General features: G+C 36.1%; 1 protein-coding gene across 2 annotated transcripts; it reads left to right on the forward strand.

Annotated features, from left to right (window-relative positions):
* Positions 1 to 717: 717 nt before the first annotated feature.
* On the forward strand, positions 718 to 8,616 carry ODAM (odontogenic, ameloblast associated). 2 transcript variants are annotated; one of them, XM_057729102.1, is made up of 11 exons: positions 718 to 781; positions 873 to 914; positions 1,463 to 1,510; positions 2,061 to 2,288; positions 2,720 to 2,770; positions 4,595 to 4,699; positions 5,503 to 5,550; positions 6,364 to 6,435; positions 6,876 to 7,037; positions 7,274 to 7,332; positions 8,283 to 8,616. In XM_057729102.1, exons 1-10 carry the CDS (start codon positions 731 to 733, stop codon positions 7,301 to 7,303), a joined length of 837 nt encoding a protein of 278 aa, XP_057585085.1. In that variant the 5' UTR covers positions 718 to 730; the 3' UTR covers positions 7,304 to 7,332; positions 8,283 to 8,616. The 2 variants fall into 2 exon arrangements, with proteins under 2 accessions (XP_057585085.1, XP_057585086.1); XM_057729103.1 differs by lacking the exons at positions 5,503 to 5,550; positions 8,283 to 8,616 and having other exon boundaries at positions 731 to 781; positions 7,274 to 7,303.
* Positions 8,617 to 14,882: the final 6,266 nt, after the last annotated feature.

Below are 14,882 nucleotides of genomic sequence, written 5' to 3' on the forward strand. Positions count from 1 at the left end.
CAATTTTAAGAACACAAATCAGTTAATTCTGCAGGATAAACTACCAAAGTCACCCTAAATGCTTACGTAGGTCAATGATTTGAACTAGGGCAGGAGTTTTCAAATCTGGAGGACAAGAGATAGTATATTTCCATGGGTTACACTACATATCAGTATTATAATTTTATAACCTATTTCCTTGAATCAGAAAAATTTTGACTCTGTTGCTTAGTTTTAATGTATTTTAATGTTATTAGACTTTTAAATAGAAACAACCTGGTACCGAACTGCTATTGTCAGATCTTTATTATGGTATTTTTACCACTACATTAAATAGACAATAAAATTGTTTGCATAATAAGGATCTATTCATTGACCCCAGCCAATGGGCCTCCCAGGGTCCAAAGGACCCACTCCCTACAATGTAGAACAGCACAAGAAATCAGGCCATCTTGTTCATAAATTCATTCAACTACATCACATTGCAACCAAATGAGTTATTTGGGGCAAGCTAAAAGGACAAGCAACGATTTTGGTTTTTATAAAAAGCTGCTCTGAGAAAAAGAATGAATTTTATTATAGATATTTATAAATGTACATTTTTATTTTAAATCCTAACACATAATACTGTAAAATTCACCCAACCACTCCTCTGATTGAACAATACCAGCTAATTATTGTTACCATAATTTTTACATAGAAATATTTTAAAGCTAAGTTTCACAACATTTTCTAGATATTTCGTCTGAAAATGAAAACTATAATTCTTCTTGGGATACTGGGAGCCACAATGTCAGCTCCGGTAAGTGATGTCATGGTACAATTGAAATCATTGTGTGAAACCCATAACAAATCCCTCTTTTACCATTTCTGTTTTTGGTTTGTTTATTTAGCTTATTCCACAGCGCCTTATGTCTGCAAGCAACAGCAATGAGGTTAGTTTAAATACTTGAAACAATGTCCCCCCGGTTTTTTTTTTTTATGTCTTTGTTTTATGGAAACCCAGTGGGGAAGAGATAAAAAGCCTTCTGTTGATTTATCCTGCAATTCTACCCACTAGCTCTTTATATCCAAATGTATTTCCAATATTTGTTTGTTTTGTATATCAGGTTCTTTCTAGAATATTATTTTGCCTCCCTTGTTTGATTGCAAATTCTTTAAAGGCAGAGACAGATTCTTGAATACCTGTTTGTTCTAATAATACCTTATATGGTGTAAATAGGTGTTTAAGAGCACAAAATGACTAATTAAACCACTGGAATGGGCTAAAGTTGTGTGATCTCATATACAGCAGGGGAGAGGAAGTTAAATCCTAACCTCTAATCACTGTCATTTAGTATAAGCTTAGTGAGAAAACACCTCACTTCTAACAGGAAACTATGATCAGCCAGCTCTGACTTGTGCTGTATTTGTAGTAAACATGGTTCTTAGTAGTTTCAGCATGTGTTGTAATCTTGTTTTCATATTATCTTTCCTTCTCTAGTTACTTCTGAATCTTAATAATGCTCAGCTTCAGCCACTACAGCTTCAGGTACCCCTACCTCAATAATTATCAAGAATACATTTCTAAGACTCATTTCATGTGGTACTTGGTACAAGAACAAAACGTTTTCTGATTCCAATTCTGAAATCTTAATTTTCAAAGTTATGAATTTGTCCTGTCTATTCTAATTACCATTTGTTTGAAGACTAAAGTAAAAACTACAATCGGATGAACATTTATTTATTGAGACCTTGTTATATGTCAGGCACAAAGTCTCATAACTATGAGATATTTAAATTAACCATTTTACATAGTCATACTTGACTAAGCAGGAAAAAAAAAATTTGAAACCAGTCTGGAAACTGCAAAAACTGTACCCTTTACCCACCTCCTTCTGCCCCATATGTTACGTCATGAGCACTGGGAATTGAGCATCGTTCCTGCTACTTCATGGCTCACAATGTGGCAGGATCTGCCCTTTTTTACAGTGGAGCAATGGAAATATAGAAATTGTTTACATTTTGTCCCTTTCTTGCTCAGGACTGATTTTAAATTCTTTTTGAAATGAAAGAGAAATGCTTCTTTTGTGTCTTCCCAGGGCCCCTTGAATTCATGGATTCCTCCTTTCCCTGGGATTCTACCGCAGCAGCAGGCTCAAATTCCAGGACTCTCCGGATTCTCTTTACCAACTCTCAGCCGGTTTGCTGGACTGCTCCCAAATCAGATACCCTTCCCAGGACAGGTCAGTTTTGCCCAAGGAGCCCAGGCAGGACAGCTGGATCCCTCACAGCCTCAAACACCACCACAGACCCAACAGGGCCCTAATGTAAGTCGAGTGTCTTCCATCTTGTTACCCAGAGGAGAGATAATGCACATGGAATGTGAAAATGAACATGAATCAGCTTTGAAATAAGAGGGGAGTTAATGACCAAGAATTCTTTCTCATAATATGTTTCTACCATCACTGGAAGTACTTCCTGATCTGATTTCTGACATAAAAAATGCTACTTAAATCAGCCGTCTAGGATCACAGTCACAAATCAAAAGTGTTAAAACGTCTCAGAAAGCATAATTAGGGAAATTTCATCTTTAAAAAAAGGGCAATTTGCATTAATTATGTACATATAATAGGTGACCTTTGTCGTCACAGAAGTCTGCTAATACAAATAATACATTTATATGGCTAGATCTAAAGAAAACAGCTCTGGAATTTTAAATTAAAAAGTGAAGTATAACTTTTTGTAATTCATTTTTCAGCAGATTATGCCCTCTGTGTTCTCCTTCAAAATGCCTCAAGAGCAAGCACAGGTAAATGAAAGGAATACCATCACTGCTGTACAGAGGTGGCTGCATACACTCTCCACTGAATGCTTGCTTCTATATTTGTAGCTCTGACTCCTACAGCAGGGCTACAAACCCATACAGCGCTATCACGGTCCAGATACCATCAGTTTGTTAATAATAGGCTCACTTAATAGCTCCAAAAGAAAGGCCAGCTGAGACTCCCCAGGACCCCTGAGTTTCCAGGGCATCACTGTGTTGGGAATTAAAGAGCTCACTAAGCCTTAGATTGCGTCCTCTCTGCACCTAAAATGCTGGCATTTGGTAACAACTCTGGAGAAATATCGTGGGCTGATTTTGCCCAACCCTAAATTTTGGTTTAGAGAAAGATGCATTAATGTGACGAAATACCATATGATATAGAGAGAGTTTTTTTGAGTTATGCTCAAAACATTTCCAGGTTGTTGTATATTTTCAATTTAACTACATATTATAGTCAAATGGTGGTGATTTCCATTAAATGACAGAATTTTTTAAGAAATGAATGCAACTAGTAGAATCATTAAAGTAATATAGAAAACCAGCTCACTATTAGGCTAGTGAATTTTATAATATGCTAGGTTCAAAGAAATAGGTATATGGTTAAATTACATTATTCACCAGCAGAATACTGACCATTTTGTAAAAAGTTACACCACTTGGCTTTAGTGTAATCACAATTATGTAATTTTGTCCACCCTTATTATGAGACAAAAATTACCTCTAGACATTATCTCATTCTATGCCACAGCCTTTAGAGAGTTAGGTACATGGCAAGTGGAATTACTTCATTTTAAGGATCAAGAAACTAAGTCTTTATGAGATTAACTTCCCAATCCTAATGAAAATAAATAGCTGAGTTAGAATATAATTCTTCACTCTTCCTTTAACCACTAAACCAGTGGCTCTCCACCCTGGCTTTGCGTTAGAATCTCTGGTGATGACTTTGAAAATTACAAACGCCTGGACCCTGCCCCACCTAATGAATCAAAACCCCATGAGTAGATCACAAAAATGATTATCTGTTAAAATGTTCAATCAGTGTTTTTAACTCTTAGCCAGGGTTAAGAACCACTTTTACAAAATATGCCTCTACTCTAACCATAGTTATTGGAGTTTTTTTAACTCATATCCAATAAGGTCTCTTATGTAATCATATGAGAAAACAGAACAGCACACAAAACCCTGTGTAGGTACAATGATCCTCATTTTCTACAAACACACATGCATATACAGACACACAGACATAAGTGGAAGCCAACACATGATAATGTGCATGGTGAAATTGCAGGTGATTTTATTTGTTCCTTGTCTATTTCTGGGTTTTTGAAATATTCTATAATACATATGGATTGTTTTAATAAAATGGCAATTATTAAAGGAAATACATTCCTGAGAATTCATTCATTATGATAGAATTTCTAATACCATGTTCTGCAGCATATAGAGTCTCAAAAAATATATGAAAAATGCTGCACAGGCTGTCTTCTTCTTAAATATTTGTAAAGTAATTTATATATAAAGTTTATGTATAACGTCCAAGGTACCCTTTTTAAGAAGCGTATTATTAGTTGAATTCACTACTTCCTGATACGTTTGACCAAACAACCTTGAAACAAAGTCCAGTGTCATGTGCAATACAAGTTTATTCTAAAGTTTGGGAAGGACTGCTTTATGTGTTCTTTTGTTCATAAAATTGCTAAATACAAATCAGCTTTAATATAATATTGATATTAAAGGGTATTTAAAAAAAAAAAAAAGGCCTGCACTGATCTAAAGGAAACTCTTCTGTACTTTTCTGTTTACAAATAGATGCTTCTATACTACCCAGTTTACATGCTTCTATCCTGGGAACAACCTCAACAAACAGTCACACAGTCACCTCCGCAAATAGGACAGCAGCTGTTTGAGGAGCAGGTACTACAAGTGTTTGATTTTAATCTGACTAGTTCCACCTGAGGATAAAGAAGATAAGGTAAATTTTCAGAGAAGAGAATATCTGATTATACTTAGTACAAAAACTCAACAGCTTGAACTGGTGGTCATAAAAGGATACAGTGCTTTCTTTTAACGTGTCACTAATTTGGAAATATACTCCAAGGCTGAATTTTGAATGAATAAAGTCAGTGAACGGACTTCAATCAAATCAGAAGCCAAAAGCTGAATCATATTGGAAAATGAAGTTTTTCTAACTTTTAAAAATCTGCCAGCATCCATTTTCTCATATACATGTGGTTATTATTTTTTTAAATAGCTACCATGATAAAAAGTACTTATGATCACTAGATCTTGAACTACAATTAGGTAACATTATTTTGAGTTTTGTGGACCTGCAATAAATTGGTAGAATTCTAATATAAATTCAGGTGTCTCATACATAACTAGATATTAGAATGGAAATTAGTTTTTTTTAATTTATCATCACTTAAAACTTGCCTAACCAATTAGAGAAAACTGAAAATTATGCTTTAAATGACTAGTAGTAGTACATCCAACTAAGTCATATCAATTTAAAGAGAAAGAGAGAGTTTTAACCTAGAAATCATATGGTATTAAAGGATGCTTGGTAATTTAACAATTTTTTACCACCTAGAACATATGAACTTTCAAAAAAGTATTTACTCTAAGATATACATATGTATATTTAAGTAATCATTTATCACCACATTATGACAAAAATCATCAGAGAAAACCTAATGCATTTCTTAAAATTCTGACAGATGCCATTCTATACTGAATTTGGATATATTCCACAACAAGCAGAACCTGTAAGTAAACGTATATCTTTCACTAAAAAAAAAAGAAAAAAAACACTAACTTTTGAAAATATTTGCTTCATAAACTATTAAATCCATCAGTGCCCTTTAGCCAAAAGCCACTGGGAACACACCCCTAGTTGGACAAAATTGGATTTATCCACTCATTGCAATGGGGGAGAACACACACCATGGGGAACTGTGAGGTGTCTTAACAGGAAGGTTTGGAATGACTTCTCACAGGGTCTGGCCTTGTGTCAGGTGATTTTGGGGAGAGTTCAAGGGGTGATGGTTCACTTTGGATTGGGTGTTCTCAAGAAGCGGGGGTAGTTCTTTGATTGGGTAACTTTCCATTTCTTACCTAGAAGTTGGAACAATGGAGCGAGGCAAAGGCTGTGACTGATAAAGAAGCAGGAATTCTTCAGATTAGCCAGGACCTAAGGATGCCTGTATTTTCTTGCCTTGCACAGGGACCTTGCTTTGGATAAGATTACAAAGTGGTGTTGTTTTGATTGCACTTCATCGTGTTCACAGGTGACCTTGTCTGATGCTGGTGTTCTGTAGGGCTGTTAATGTACAACAGGAGAACACCAAGGTCCAGAAGAGAATGTCAGGCCAGCTCCTGAAAACACTGCAGCACAGCTATTGTGTCTGGCCAGATTCTCAGGGTCAGGAGGTGCTTTTCTCTTCCTCAAATCTAAATTACTTTTTTCATTTTTAAGAAACTAATTGAAGAATTTGGAAAGGGTTTAACTGCCTTGGGTTTAAAGCAACATATTTTATAGATTAATAATTTTGACTTTTTTAAACTTTGCAATTTTTTAGGTTATGCCAGGAGGACAGCAGCAACCAGCCTTTGATCCCTTCCTAGGTATAGTTCCTGAAGTTGCTGTGATGGTAAGTTTCCTTACCATACTTTGCTAGCTACTGGACATCAGCAACCTACAACTTGTAGGTCCTTGCAGTATGGTTCATTTTAATGAAAATATTATTATTAATTACTCCATCAACAATTATTATTCCTTCCCCCTGTAATCTTTTTCCACTCAAGATTCAATTCACTTAGTTCATCAAATATTTATTGAAGGCTACTACATGCCAGATACTCTCCTTAGGTACATTCATTTAAAGTCAGGTATTAAGAGACATCCATGTTTGCTGGCATATATTCATAGTCTTTCTAAAGGATAGATTATAATCTAGAAAATTAATAAAGGTATTTACTTCTCAAATAAAATCCTTGCTTTGCATCTCAATCCTATTGCTTTATATTCTTCCCAATTTTGACCTTGTGCTTGAACCTGTAACCACTTTGGGTTTTTTTCTCACCCTTATAGCCAGTAGGAGGAGTATCACCACATTTACAAAAAGAAATGATAAATTTTAAGCACACCAATGCAGGAATTTTCATTCCTTCAACTTCACAAAAACCCAGCACAACAAATTTTTTTACTTCTGCCATGGACCCAACTATTACCCCAGAGCTCATGGAAAAGAAGGTAGAGTAATCAAAGATTCATTTTATGTAAAAAATTGATGTCTAATAGAAAGTATAAAGTGAGTGCTTAATTTATAGGACTTAGTCGTGGATATAACAACAGTTAAAATATAGTATAATATATGGTCTTAACCTCGAATAAGAAGACCAATAATTGCTTATGGATAATCAATAATTCAGAAAATAATTTAATTTTCATTTAATAAGAGCTTCTTATGCATGTCCTTTTCTCACTAGGCCAAGACTGATAGCCTAAAGGAACCATAAGACGTTGTCCTAATCATTCAGAATTTGGGGTAGGTATTTGCCAAGAGGCATGCCTTAAGTACCATGACATATCGTAAATTAAAAGAAAAAAATTGTAAGAACTAATGAAAACGTCTACACCAAAATGAAAACAACAAGTTAGTGCCTATATAGTCCTAAAAGCTAATAATAATTATGATACTCTAGCTAAATTTTTTAAAAAACAAAATAAATTTTTGAGGGTCATGTCTGCCTATGCCATAAACTTGGCATAAACTCTGAAAACACAAATAGCATATATACTAGTCCATGTAAAAGACATTCTACAGACACTATATACAAAGTCAGTTTGCCCAAACCACCACTTCACTTTGCAAGCTAAAAGTTGTAATAATGCCAACACACCTGTATTAGTTTGGAATGAAATAAAGTCTCAAAGTGATAAAAAAAAAGTTTGCACAATTAGGTGGAAATTTAAAATTCCATGATTATATATTAAATATAACTTTAATTACCTATCATAATGGGCTTGGTTGGCTATGAGGTTAGTGGGTGTTTGATAGAAAGGCAGGTTGGGATGGCTCTAAGAAGTAAAAAATACACACTAAAAAGCAAACAATTTGGCCTGAAATGGAAAATAAAAGATTTTTGAAATCTCCTTCCTGCTGCCTATGAGTTTCTTTTGATTTCTCCTTCTATGAAAATGAGTACTTAGCATTCTTCAGATTTAAAAAAGCCTATAAAAATACAACCAGAAGTGAATAGTGTGAACACCTCCTTAGAAAAGTCTCTTCTATAGTATAACATTTTGTACAATGCAAATTAATGCAAGCTTTTGAATCAGAAATACTAAAGGGATTTCAGTATAGTGTTACTTTCTGCACCAATGCCAGAAAAAGTAAAGTTTTTTATTTCTTTTTAAGCAATTTAGAAAATATCTGGGAAATTTTACAGAAAACAGTCCAATGATATTAAAATATTCTTCTATTTTATTTTTCAGAGAAAAAGATGTGGCAGTGCTTTGGATATCATTTTAGGCTATTTTCTTCCTCAATGTTAGTATCATTTCTTTGAAAAATATAAAATATTTTGGCTCTTCTCCTGAACTTATTTTTACTTATAAATAGTATTACACTCTTTAAATGTCATAGAAAAGTAAGCCTTAGCTTTACAAAATTGTATTTCTTTTCAAATATCCTATCATTGCATAATCTGAAAAGTAACAACAATGAGAATAAAGTGAGTATCACTGAATCAACTGCATAATTGTATTAATAAAGGCAGGCTCTGGAAAATGGTGCCATCAATGAGAATAAAGATATCCTGTCACTGGATTTACAAGTGTGATGATTAACACTGATGAACTAAAGTATATCCATTCAGCTAGATTCTTTCTGATGCACTCCCTATTAGAATCAAAATTATTTGGTGGCAGATATCATAAAGTGCACACCCTCAATATGACACAGATACACGGAGAGATGGCTGTCATCACCCAAAAGGATAGCTCCCCAGGAAGATGTATACTGGTTTGGGGAAGCAACTTGTACAAAATAAGGCAACGATTTTGGATTTCATCAGATATAGCTTTTAATCTGGCTTTGAACCTTCAGCAAGTCACTTAACCTGAGTCTCAATTTTCTCAGGTGTAAAGTAGAGATAACAGTATCTTTTCAAAATTTCTGCAAGAACTACATGAAATAACACACGTAAGATACTGGCTCATACGAAGTATGGCTGTCCGATGAACAGCACAGGTTTGAACTGCGGGGATACAATTATATGAGGATTTTTTCAATAAATACCTGCAACCATACTATAGGATCTGCAGTTGGTTGAATCCTCGGATACAGAACCACAGTTATGGAGTGCTGGCTGTAAATTCATACACGGATTTTTGACTGTGTGGGGGGTCAGTGCTCCTAACTCCCACCTTGTCCAAGGGTCAACTGTACTCAGAAAATGTTAATTTCTCCCTTTGCTCGTGATTATGGAAGTACTTCTTATTTTCTCAGCTTTGGACTTCCAGCTGAAATTCTGAGAAAGCAGGAAAATTGACATTCAATATGCTTCACATATTTGTATGTAGATGTGTGTTGATGTGTGTGAGCGTATGTGTATGCAAAGAAAAATGAATGAGTGAATGAATGAGTAAATAAATGAATGAATATGAATTAGGTGGTTTCAAACAAATTTGGTTAATATTTTAGACTTTAAAGTTGATCACAATTCCTAGAATCATATCTTTTTCCAGCACTTAGTAATGTTATGAGTCTGGAATCTGTTACCCTACAGAATAGTAACCCAATAATTATCTATTCTACCTTCATCTTATACATTATCATTTTCCCCCTAAATTGGTGAGTTGAAAGTAATTCTGGGTAATTGACAGATCTCTTAATATTGGACATGACATGGGGAGTCAAACAACAAGATATCTGATAAAATGTAGGTTCAACACTTAGGAAGATGGTAATTTATGCTGAATGTTTAGAAAACATTCTGGAACATAGCAAGTATTTCACTTCTCTTTTTAAGGAGGAAGGAGAAAGGGGATGATCAGAGACTAAAGAAGAGAGATGAGCACAACACAGCTGTTCTATTTGAGGATAAAGTGAAGAGAAGCAGAACTCAGAGAAAACTGCAGAAAGAGCTTGGCATTATTAGGGGTCACAATAATAAAAGCTTTGAAAAGTACACAAGTTATATAAATACAATATTTAACATATAAAAGCATAAAATGGATAAGTTTTACATAAATAAAATAATGCAATGATAATTAAGTTACTTGAAGAATAAATATTTTGATAAAAGCATTAATATTAAGCTAAGCATGCCGAATCTTTCTTTATTCCTGGCAATATTAAAAGGACGTTATTACTCTGAATGGTTTTAACAAATCCAATTTAGTGACTCAGCTTAAAACATAAGTTCCTGAATCTCAGACTGCTCAGGATCCAATCTGTTTCAGGAAGATGTTAAATCTTGGTATTCTTGAGCAACAACTATGTTTGAAAACATGAATACTACAATCACTATCAATGAAATATTCTACATTTTCAAACTGCTTTATAAAAGAGCTTTAAACTCTATCATTGTTGTTACCAAAGTTAGGAAGACAACAGTGTACAGTAATGGAAATACCACTGGGATACATGCAAAGAACTACGTTTTATGGGTCTGTTTGTTTTAACCCTGGCATCCCAATCTCCCCATCACAGGCCAGTGTTAGAAAGGCAAAGCAGAAAAAGCAGTTCAATTTTGAACAGATTTGACCAGAAAAACTCTATATAGAATAATTTCTCTAGAATCAGCTTTGCTTATATTTGGTAATCCACACTTTAGCCTCTGAGCTTTCCCTACCAACCTTCTCCACTGGGCGCTTCCTATCTAAATGTATTATAACAGCATTAGTTCAAGACTGACGTACAGAACCCATGCATGATCTTACCTCCAATGCTGCATACACAACCAATCTATCATCATAGTCTAGTCATACTTTCAAATGCATAGTTTGTTTGATGAGTTTGACTTACATATATACACATATATACATATACATGTAAATGTGTACCTTGTAACCATCACCCCTATCAAGATGCAGAATATTTCCGCTACCCCACCTTCCTTCTTTTTTCTGGTCAATCTAGTCTCCCCATTCTCATGCCAAGTTATACTTTAAAAAATAAAATTTCTATCACCATGTATTAATTTTGCCTATTCTGGAACTTCATATAAATTAAATCATACACTATGTATTCTTTTTTCTTTTTTTTTTAACTTAAGCAAAGGGTATTTATTGGTTCACATAACTGAAAAGTCCAGGGGATATACTAGCTTCAGGCACAGTTGGATCCAGGGGCACAAACATTGTCATCTGGACTCAAGTCTCTCCATCATTTGGCTCTGCTTTCCTCTGTACTGGCTTCATTCTTTGACTGGCTCATTTGATATGGTGGGCCCTGTTGGTTTCAGCTTTTCATCCTACAGAGCTAAGCAATCTCAGTAGAGCCTCTGAGCTTCTCCTCCACAATTCACTAAAACTCTTAGGGTTGAGTATTACTGGGCCGACTTGAATCACATAACCATTCCTGAACCAATCACTATGGTCAAGGAGATGGACTGTGCTGATTGATCAGGTGTGAATTACATGTCCACCCATGAAACCTAAGATTAGGTCAGACTAAACCACATGAACTAAAAAGAGGGAGAGGAGGTTCTAAGAAACATCAGGGAGTTGTTACAAAAGAATGGAATGGATGCTGGTCAATCCAGAACAACTGATGTCAATGGTAAGACCAGATACTGAAAAAGTTTCATCTCTGCTCATAAAGTTGAATGGTAACAGCTGGCACTGTTCCTTCCTTGACAATAAAAGTATTCTGGAAAAAATCATGAGGGGTAAGTTTGTCTTCTACTCAGGAGGCTTGTAATCCATTTGAATGGAATAATCATGTCCAATAGCATACTCTGGATGATATAATAGAGTTTCAAGGCAAGTAAACTCAGTGGTCATGAGTCTGAGAGCCCAACTGTCTTGCTGACATGAAGCAGGACAACCAGCCTCCCACTGGCAAATAGTTGTGAGATGCTCTTCAAGTCAGTGGTAAATTTTAAGTTCAGTGGAGAAGTTTTCTTATGTTCCTTTAAGTCTTTTGCCAAGTTGAACTGGTACATTTCTGTGAGTACTGGTAAATCAGATTCATCTCTGTATTACTGTAGAAGAAAGGAATGGACAGTGATCTCAATCTGCTCTACTTCTTCAGATCTGGTAGAAAGGGTCCCAAGTGCTGAAAATGACCTAATATACATAGGCATAGAGGCTCACTCTGCAGTTTAAAAAACAAACAAACAAAAAAGCTGCTGGTTAAGGAGTATACAGCATGGTCCTTCCTGTTGTGAACATTAAGTCCTGGTGGGTGAGGTGCAGGTTGCTTCTGTTCAAAACCCTTTGGTGGAACTGGTTATAAGATAGACCAAGATCAGCTGTAGTCTTCTCAAGGACAGCCAGTCTAATTGCAGCAAAATGTCAAAAAGTCAGGCAAGGGCCAAGTCAGGTAAATAGGCAAGTAAGGTACTTTTAGCAGGGCCAGCCATATCAAGCTAGGCTACGATCTGGAAGAACAGGCAATTTAATATTGAAGCTCTGTAAATTAGTTTTAACCCTGAGTACTATCATTCATAGGGTTTACTCTGGATACAATTTTCTGATCTTAAGCAGCCAGTAAGGTACAGAAACTTTCATTTTCCTGCTCACCTGCCCAAGAACTTTCAGCTCAGGAGGCCATCTCATTAATCCAGACTTGAGGTTCTGTTTAGGAGTCTATGCTACATCTGGGAGTGATAGGGTCGGGAGAGCCAGGTTCATCAAGGTTGGCCCTACTTTCTTTGGTAATCAAGGCTCCATCTTCTGTAACTCAGCCCATCTCTGAGAATCATCTTATCAACAAGTCAAGGCCTCAGATTGGCTGAATGGTACTGCTGAAAGGTGAGGTCTGAGGCATGGAGATAATAAGATACTAGGTTTGAGTTTCAGGCTTTTTCCACAATCAATCTTATACACAGTGTACATTACACTCTTGAACAGATGATCATCTTTACCTTAAGTCCCTCATTTTGACAGGATTAAAGGGAATGACTGGCAGTGTAGATCAATGTCTTTTTCGGTCAAGTACAGGAGAAAACAAAAATTGAGCTGACATTTTGAAGGTAGGAGAAAAACTGAGCTTGTAGGTAATTTCTACTTTACAAATAATAATTGTATATACAACCAGGCTACTCATCAGATTTTATTTGTTGAGGGTGAGCAGTATAGAGTAACCAGACTTAGGCCTCATTTGATGATTTGTAGACTGAGTCATATAATCACAGTTAGTCTAGAGGATAAGAGACAAAGATATAAACATTTCCAACATTTAACCAGTGCATTCATTAAAATAGTTGAGGACAGCCGGCCCTTAATTCAATTCTGAAGTAAAGAAATGAAATTTTTCTCATGGCACAAATCAAAGTCTACTTGTTCTACATGATCTGGTCTGGGAGTTCATGAATCAAATCCCTCCTCAACAGATAAGTTGTCTTAATGCCTGAGAGTATTTCATGACAAGGAATGAAGTCAGCCACTCTGATTCAGTGTAAAACAATAGTATTGAAGCAGATGAAATTCCATGAAAACATCCACAAGGACAGGGGACTGTGGTCTTGTGACATTAGGAAGAAGTGGCAGGAAGCTCTTGAGTCTACTGATAAAATCTTTAGCTGCAGGCTTTGTAGATTTCCTTTCCAGTCAGTCTACATTTCCAGCAAAAGGTAGATGATATGCAATTTGAGATGCCCACCAAGTAAGCCATCAAAGCCTGGTCAAAAGGCCTACCTCTGAATATCACCAACATCAACAGCTGATGGTACCAGACATCAAAAGACCCATCTTAAAATCTCTCATTGACTGGAAGAAAATTTTCGAAATGGCCTCATTTTAAGTCTCACACACGAGAAAGGATGTTCAGAGACTGTCTCTTGTGGGTCAGGTATTACATGTAGTTAGAGCTGAGTAGCATTCATAATTTTGGAGCAGAATAGGCAGATATGCCAGTGATGGAGGAATTGTTTTAGCAATTTTTCAAAGGTTATTAGCTCATTTATCCTGGAAACAGCAATAAAAACCAAGGAGTAGTGTTTAACTGCCACTGGTTGAGTGATAGTGACAGTTTGAGAAGATGAATAATAACCAGGTACCCTTTTAGATAATGTTGCCAGTCTGAATTCTGCTTTCATAGTTCATGGTTTTCCCTTGCATGTGAAGTACAGTACCATGGCTGAGGATGGGAGGGCCAATGTACAGCTGGTCTAATATGGCCTCAAGGAGGCATCAACTTCAACATAAGCTTCAAAACCTGGGGATTCATGTATCCAAGGAGGATCAAGACTTCAAGGTCATGTATTTCAAGTACCACTAGAGCATCTGGTGTTTGTGAAAGAAGCTGGGTAAGGGGGTTTGTCAGCGTAGAGTATGCGTGAATTGCTCTCTGGCTTCCAGGAATCACTGGAAGTCCATCTGTGGGTAGAGGGCTATTACTCTAGGTCCATTTGAGACCATTTTCAGCCCACATGACTACTCTAGGGGGCAAAGATATGCCCATCGTCTTTTACTTTTCTGAGTTTGCCCACAGTAAGTATTCCTAAGAAATGTTCAGCATCAACTGAACATGGATGGTGTTAGGTAGAGGTACAGAACAGAATGCCATTCAGGTCAAACACACTGTTGTCTAGGGCAGTGGTTTTCAAACTGTGTTCTGAAGAATTCTAGTTGTTGTAAAGACATCTCCTTAGGTGTCACCACGGTGGTAAAGTAAGATGCTTGTAGCAGGTTTCAGGTCCCCCACTTCTGCTTCCTCCAGAGCAGCTTCACTTTTACTCTGGGCTTTACATAAAGTTTTCATTCAAAGGGCTTCATGGCCACAAAGCCTCTGGAAAACCAATGATCTAAGAATAAGTTGTTCACAAAATGATTTGTGTGAAAAGTTCTGGTTCCTGAGTAATCCCAAAGAAGATGCTGTGAGTTCACTGTGCCTTTGTTTTAATCCCAATGGGTCAGAATATC

Source organism: Hippopotamus amphibius, chromosome 3 (assembly GCF_030028045.1).
Source record: "Hippopotamus amphibius kiboko isolate mHipAmp2 chromosome 3, mHipAmp2.hap2, whole genome shotgun sequence".
Taxonomy (NCBI): domain Eukaryota; kingdom Metazoa; phylum Chordata; class Mammalia; order Artiodactyla; family Hippopotamidae; genus Hippopotamus; species Hippopotamus amphibius.

What these genes read in the sequence shown, in the direction of transcription:
- ODAM (XM_057729102.1), top strand. Translation starts at nt 731, where the DNA reads ATGAAAACTATAATTCTTCTTGGGATACTGGGAGCCACAATGTCAGCT. An exon ending in AGACCCAACAGGGCCCTAAT is followed by an intron (nt 2,289 to 2,719) that starts GTAAGTCGAGTG and finishes TTCATTTTTCAG; the next exon opens with CAGATTATGCCCTCTGTGTT. An exon ending in TTCCTGAAGTTGCTGTGATG is followed by an intron (nt 6,436 to 6,875) that starts GTAAGTTTCCTT and finishes TCACCCTTATAG; the next exon opens with CCAGTAGGAGGAGTATCACC.